This window comes from Phalacrocorax carbo, chromosome 5 (genome assembly GCF_963921805.1).
Source record: "Phalacrocorax carbo chromosome 5, bPhaCar2.1, whole genome shotgun sequence".
Classification (NCBI taxonomy): domain Eukaryota; kingdom Metazoa; phylum Chordata; class Aves; order Suliformes; family Phalacrocoracidae; genus Phalacrocorax; species Phalacrocorax carbo.
The window spans coordinates 8058644-8066207 of NC_087517.1; the positions used below are offsets into that span (position 1 = coordinate 8058644).

The 7564-nt window shown below is 42.7% G+C and overlaps 1 protein-coding gene across 8 annotated transcripts in view; it reads left to right on the forward strand.

Annotated features, from left to right (window-relative positions):
- Positions 1–7233, forward strand: part of ZRANB3 (zinc finger RANBP2-type containing 3) — a 53896-nt gene extending 46663 nt beyond the window's left edge. For all 8 annotated transcript variants that reach the window (XM_064451060.1, XM_064451059.1, XM_064451054.1 and 5 more), the window contains 5 exons: positions 1264–1406; positions 2847–2990; positions 3865–4258; positions 5521–5652; positions 6318–7233. In XM_064451060.1, the coding sequence (XP_064307130.1) occupies positions 1264–1406; positions 2847–2990; positions 3865–4258; positions 5521–5652; positions 6318–6416 (912 nt within the window). In that variant the 3' untranslated portion in view covers positions 6417–7233. The remainder of the gene's footprint in view (positions 1–1263; positions 1407–2846; positions 2991–3864; positions 4259–5520; positions 5653–6317) is intronic.
- Positions 7234–7564: the final 331 nt, after the last annotated feature.

A 7564-nucleotide genomic window follows, 5' to 3' on the forward strand; every position in this document is an offset into this window, starting at 1 on the left:
GTTTTTCCTTCACTTCCTCGCTGTTCTGTGGTTATAAAGGAAACCAATTAATCATACCAATGCAGTTCACGGCATCAAAGTTTTGAGAGCTTTTTGTGGCTTCCCAGCCTGGAAAGAAGAAAAAAAAAATTAGATTCAGTACCAGGAATTAAGTTTTCCTGAGCCTCCTTATTTTATTATACTTTCAAATTCTAAATGCAAAATAAGGGAAGGTGCTGAATATTATGCTCTGTTCTCGGTTTCCTTTCTGGAATACTTTGTTAAAAGTTAATCAGTTCTTCCTCAGGATCCTGTGGTGGTGTCAATTTGAGGTTACTGTGAAAGCGGATGAATTGCAGGTTAAACTATTCAAAACTGTTGCCCTTTGAGTATTTTGATGGTAAAGCATGTCTCTGCTTGCTAGTCGGATCTTTGTGTGCTGCACAGAAAAGAGGATGGCAGGATTGCCGTAAAAACAGATGCGTAATTGAGATAACCTGGTGATCTGATTTCTCATTAACTGCTAATTTACTACCATAATTTTTATTATGTGTGGGTTTCTGACACTGTATGATTGTAAAGGAATATAACAACCTCAAAGCAAGTAGGTCAGTCAGTGATTCTGTTAAAATTTTACAAGTTGGAAAACTTGTGAGAAATGGACTAACACCTAATGGAATTGAACAGCTCTTCCTGTTTACCTGGAGCGAAGCCTTCCACGCTGACATTAGGGGCTGTACGCTACTGACTTACTCCAGCGTTAAGCATGTACCAGAAGGCTAGAGGAAAGAAGAAAGGTTGTCTGTAAACCCAGTTATAAATGCTGTTCAAGTAATGGGCGTGAACTTTCCTTTTCTGCGAGGCCTGCTGTGACAGGGAGAACGGCCACTGTAAGAAAAAAACTCTTTGCGTGTCTGTTTTTCCTATCAGCAAAGTCTTGCTTACACGAGAAAGGTTTACCTGAGGCTTTATCGAGAAATCTTTCTCCTATTGCTAACCTTAGATTAGTAAAGGCCATTTCTGGCCTTATTTTCTGCCTTCTGGATCAGCATGCCTGTCGTAGCAGAACAGCTATTCTGGACAACGCCAAAGCTGTCGGAGTTCTTCAGCAGGTGCGGGCGGGGGGTTGCAGCTTGTGTGAAAGATGACTTGAAGGGACTGTTTCTGATAATACCAGCTGTTTTCATCCATCTTGGAATGTATTAATTCATAGCACTCTTTCACTGTAATTAAATAGTTCTGTGTAATGCCTGTCATGCTGCTGACAGTAGCATTCTCTACCAGATACTGAGGTTTGTGAAAGAATGGAGTCATCTGACAGCAATGAAACAGAAGATTGTCAGAAAAAGTGGTCAGATATTTTGTAGTCCCATTCATGCGGCAGAGGAGTCGTCTAAAAAGCAGTCAGTGGTCAGCAGCACAAAAAGGTATCTGTTTTCTAATTTTTCTTCATCTTACTAATGGCTGCTGGAGGTTTGATGTATTGAATGCAACTGTCAGTGGAATGACGCTGAGACTGTGAACTGGTGGTTCGATGATTGCTTGTCACGTAGTGACAAACGTAGGCAACCAAGCACATCAGTCAGTCTGTTGGAATGGAAACGCCTGCCTCCCTGTCGGGCAGCGTGCCGCTTTCAGCAGCTGTTCTGGCTTTGCTGTGCTGTGCGTTTAAATATCTGGAACTTGTGGGAGATTTCTGAGGAAAAATCATGACCTCAGGGACTTGAAAAAAAAGTAGGGTCAAAAAATCCCTTGGTTTTCCCCACACGGAAGCAGGAATACATCACTGTTGCCATCAGTGATATAATGTTTTATTCGGAATTCACAGCTGACTCCAACCCTTTCTGATACTCATTTTTCCTTTAAGCAGTTATGTTCTCTGTGGATGGAATTTCTCCAAACTAGTTTACCTCGCTGGGTGTCACTGAAAAGGGCTAGTGATTAATCCTTTTAAAATCTAAATTTACCTTTTTCCCGCTTTCTGTCCTTTTCCTGATGCGGTGTCTTCCCTGACAGACATTTGCAGCTTCAGTGTTGTCATTGCTCTCCACAAAACTCCTCATGCATACAGGTTAACTCACCAAGGTGCCTCTGCAAGCTATCTAAAGCCTTTTTACTCCTCTCAGTCCCCACTTAAATTCTCCAGAGTGACTCTATTTTGGCTGTAAGTAAGAATCCAAGTAAGTAAATAGAGTTTGTAATTCCAGTAATTTAAGGAGAATTGGAAGGTAGTGTTTCTTAATCTGTTCCCAGATTGTTTCCTTCCATAAAGCATAGGAAAGATCTAACTCTGAACTGTGTTAGAAAATCTGTAGCCTATGGCAGGCTTCTAAGGTTGTATATAGGGTTTGCCATAGGTATAGTACAGAGAGGTGTACTAAGGAGAAAGTTGTCTGAATAGTGGTTTTGGAAGAATGAAGCAATTTTAGGAGTTTTTCTTAAGAGCAGTGGTGTTTTGTATGTTTTCACATTAAAATGAAGGAGTTCAAATGTGACTAACAGAGCAAGGAGTCCTCCAGAGCCTGTAAAGCTTCCTGTATTAGCTAGAGCATCAGTGAGACTTCACTTGACCAAAACAAAGTGGCTTTCAGATTTCATTGTCAGGCAATATCAAATTGCTTTCATCTTCATACTGATATATACAAAACAACTTACCTGTTCCTGGCTAGAGCTGGATCTGGCTTTGGAAAAAGATGTCCTCTGTAATATGGAAGTATTACAGTGAAGTATGTTTTTCCAAATTTTATGCATTTCTCATCTGGGAAAAAGATAATATGCCATAGCAATCTTGTGCAGCCAACAGCAAATATTCTTTGAGGGAGACTGTTCCTTTTGTGGTATATTGGCAGAATCTTGAATTATTTTAGGTATGTGACCAGGGAGGATGTCGCAGCAGCTTCACTTAGCAAAGCGAGCAGCAGCGGTGGCAGCGTGCGCCTCATCTCCAAAGAAAGCGGGGTTTGTCTGGAGAATGAAAATACTTCTACTGAACCATCGGGTCATTCCACAAAGTAAGCTCATTAATGCAATAAGGTGACTATGCTGTTTCTCCACAGGTTTGTTTTGTGTTTTTAAGGCAGCAAAACTATTCGCCATGAGTGTTTACCTTGCTGAAGTACAGTGTTTAGATAAGAAACTTGCTGTAGTGCTAATGAGCTATGTTTTATTCTTACAACAATTTAGATTACGTCTGTTGTCTGCTGGTATAGCTGCTAATTAACTGAGTCTGATTAAAATGAAACAAGAAAATAGTTGCACTATTCAGTTAAGGAAAGAACATTAGCTCAGGCCTGCTTGTGAGGTCAACAGCAAACTGGGGACACCATTTTCTTCTCTTCTGCCTCAAAATTTAGAAAAAGGGAGAAAAGAACCTGGATATTCTAAACAGACAATGACCTTTGAAAAAAATGTTATTAAACAAGCAGTGGGTATCCTGCCTGGAGGTGAGCCTTGTTTTGAGTAAGAAATTGCTAGGCAGCTGTGAAGGTTGCATAGAGAAGCCAGGATCTTTCCTTTTGACTTCTTTACTTCCATTAAAGAGGGGGCTGAGATATTTTACACTTATATGTGTGCATGCCTGATAGAAACCACCATTTCCTTATAAATACAGCACTATTTCAGCTAATAATTCAGTGTACACATGTATATGTAGCAAGATGTGCAAAAGAAAAATCTGTGTTATATTGTCAAATTTTGTTTAAATGGAAGTAGCTGATTTGAGCTGTGCACACAACAATCTGAGCAAGATCTCACTACAATTAAAATCAGTATTTGAGTATAAAAGGTATCATCTAATGGAAATACACAGTGCATAAAAAAACCCTACTGAATTGTGTTGCTGAATATCCCCGTTATAAACAGCTGTACTTCGTTCTCTGCAAACAGGTTGCTTTCAGAAAATGGAAAAGGCGGGGCAGTTCTTCAGCCAGAGCAGCCTGAAGGTGAAGGCTCCTCCCTTCCCAAGGGCTATTTGCAAGCCTTGGACAGCCAAGGGAACCCGCTCTGCCTCAGCTGCCAGCAGCCAACCGCTCGCCTTGACCCCGGCTGCCAGGCCCGTGCTTGGGACACACGGTTCTGCTCTCACGCCTGCCAGGAGGACTTCTCGATTCGCTCTAGTCAGAGCTACCTCAGGACTAAAGTGTTTGAAATTGAACGCGGTGTTTGCCAGTTTTGTAATCAAAATGCCCAGGAGCTTTATCTCAGCATCAGAGATGCGCCCAAGAGCCAGCGTAAGAAACTTCTGGAGAGTTCTTGGATGTCTTGCCTTCCACTTGGGCAGGTAATAACAGCGGGGTTTCAGCAGTAAAAGCCAATCTGTGTATTCCTGTAGCAGGTAGCTCAGAGAAATACAAAAACTTCTTACAGGTTGATGATTGAAGGTTAACCCAGTGCCAACTACAGAACAAAAAACCCCACAAAATCTTAGACCCAAAAGCCCCCAATGTCTTCTAACACATTTTTCATTGCTGAAAGGCCCAGGCATCAGAATTCACATTCCTCAGGGGGGTGAACACTGCAGCCAGATTTACTGGAAGTGTACTTTACAAACAAACTTTCTGGTTATGAAGCAATTTAAGAATGGATGTATTCTAGTAGTACAAAGTTATTCCGACATTGCAGAACGTTTGGTAGGAGCTTCACAAAAGCCAGTTGTCACAGCTTCATTGTCACAGCTCCTCTCAGGATCACCTCAAAATGCATTACAAACTACCACCGTTCTTCCATGGCTGTGAGTGCTGCTTTGCTGACTTGAAGGTGGCAGAGCAGGGAGGGGGGAACGTTCCTACATAAAGCAGTATTTTTATTCAGAAACTAAAATGCTATTTCATTTTCTGCTGTGAACTCTGCCTCAGAAATTACTGGTTCAAAATTGTTTAAACAAATTCAGCAGGTGCACACTGAAACGTGCAAAATAAGTCATTTACTGTCACTTGTCGCATGCGTGAGATCAGCTTTGTTGCTTGCAGCCTTTTAAAATAAGGTGGTGCACACTGAAGGCTGAGACCAGAAGCCTTGTGAAGGTTTCTTCCAGGTGAACGGAACTTGGTGTGGTGTCTAAGTTACCTTTTCAAAAGCTGACATTAGGCTTTATCACCTAAGGCTTCTCAGTGCTCCTTATTACAATTCCTGCTGTCTTGATCAAAAACTTAAATGACAAACACCTAATTAGGCCCGCTTCTTTAAGCTGTTGCACATTTTCAGTTGTGTATATTTGTTTTTAATATCAGCACTTGAAGACAAAATGGCATCGACGGTAACTTACTGTGCCAATCAAGAAAACCGAACCTCTTCTGTTTTTCCCCTGACCCACTGCACTGTCCTTCAGCACGCCGCAGGCTAGGTGAAAACATGCCAATTCACATTACAGTTGTCTGCCTGTCATGGGGGAGTAACAGAAAAATGCTAAGGCTGGCTTACTTTCTCTTGATGAAAACTATGAATAGCCACTTCCCTGAGTTATTTTCTTGTTCATAGAGTAGAACATACATGTAGGAGAGAAGGCATAACTAACACTTCCAGCATCATGTCCTTTTACTGCAGCTGAATGAAATCATAACAAACCCCATGGAAGGCCAGTTCTGGCAGGCAGACCACATCAAGCCTGTTTACAGTGGAGGAGGACAGTGCTCCCTGGAAAACCTTCAGACCCTGTGTACGGTCTGCCACAGAAAGGTCAGTATGGGATGGCCAGGAATCCTCACCCTCTCGCAGGGAAACACTGCGGAATGTGTGCTGGGGTGGCATTTATCGCGCCACAGAAGTGTTTTGGGTGCAGGGACCACAACAGATAATGCAGTTTGACCCTGGGCTCAGAGCAGGGCTCAGGTCAAGGTCAGAACTGGTTGCTCAGCAGCCACCCGCTGCAGTCCTGCACCTGCCATCCCCTGTGGTCCTGCACCCTCTGACCCCCGTCAGGTTGTCACCCTGTCCACTCTCAGGGTCAAGCCTCCTCCCCTGTCCCGCGGGAAGGCCCCAGGCAGGGCATGCAGGGTGCTGTGGCAGTGCTGCATCGCGCCCCTGGGGACAGCCCGGCTCTCCCTCTCCCACCCGTCAGGCAGTATTACACTTGTTACGTTCCTCCTCAGCCCCGTCGTCTCCAGCGGAACAGCCCCTGCACTCCCACCCTTTCCATCCCATAAAGTGACAGTGACAGGTAGCGTTGAACTGTTACAGCAGTTTCCTCAGCTTTTGGGAAAATGTCACCTTAAACATTTGCATGTCATTACATTACATTCTCTACTGCAAAATTAGAATTAACTGTGGGCTAACGCTTTCCCTCGAATGTGCTGTTGCCAAGTAACAACCCTTACTGACCAGAGCTGCCTTTCCTTTTGCAGAGAACTGCTCAACAGGCCAAGGAAAGAAGCCAGCTGAAGAGACGTTCTTTAGCTACAAAGTACGGCTGTGATATCACCAAATTTTTTGTGAAGCTGTAAAATGCAAAATATATTGTTAATTATAACTCAGAAACCAGTAGAGTTACACGGCTTTCCTCATGCACTGATTTAAAAAAGTAAGTCTTTGCAGTCTATCATGCTGTTGGTAGAGGGAAGAAAATACGGAAAGAAAACCAAGAGCTCATTTATAGCACTGATTAATTGGCAGAGGGCCTTGGATGAGTGCATCCAAGGGACTTGATCATGGTTATGTTTTTATGACCCTGTGGTTTAAAGCTAAATCTCTGTGTGTCACCTCCATGCACTTTTGAATTATTACTGTTTTCCTATTACACTGTAGTTACAGCTGCAAGAATTAGAGGGAGTTCTCTTGAACCTTCCATTGGTCTTACAACTGAAGCCTGTATCAGTGGAAGAAAATAGCTTAGTTTAAATTCTTTTCTTTGGCCCCATATCAAAATTACTGGAGAAAATACAGGCTCTGGTATCTATTATGACAAAAATAGAGGGATTCGTCTCTTCTAAAGCTGCCTCATACCTACAACACATTAACAGAGGCCTTGGGAACGCTCTGCTCAACCCTGAAAGGATGGTGGTTGGCACTGGGCCTGACTGACTTATATGACTTTGGCACTTGGAATTAATGTGTATTGAAATCTGTTTTTGCTTAAACCAGCTTGTATTAAAAAACTTGTTTGTGATAGGGCACAATAAATATTACCAATTAGCTCAAAGGTAATTCCTGGCAAATGCTACAGGCGCATTTTCCTTGACAGGATTGCAGAGATGCTGGTTCTTTTGGACTGTTTATGTGGCTTTCTTTACGGTTACTTTAAATAAATACATTTCTCTTGTTCCTGGTGATCTCTTTTTATGCTTTATCAGTCTCTCCCCCACCCCTGAGTGCCATAAGGCAGTAGTAGGGTCATAAAGCACATCTGTACACTGCACATCTTCTGAAAGTACATGACGGCAAGTCCAAGTACCTCTAGTTGAAATAAGCTGGGCAGCTTTCTGGGTTATCCCTATGAGAAGAAGTCTTGAAGTTTAAAACAGTCTTTTTCTCTGTTAAAGCTTTAAGAGAAGGTGGTGGTGTGTGCACGCCATCATCTAGAGAGTGAAACTAACTGGACTTTTCCAGCAAAGCCAGGACCAGCTTTGGGGAACTGCCTGAAAAAAAAGTGTTA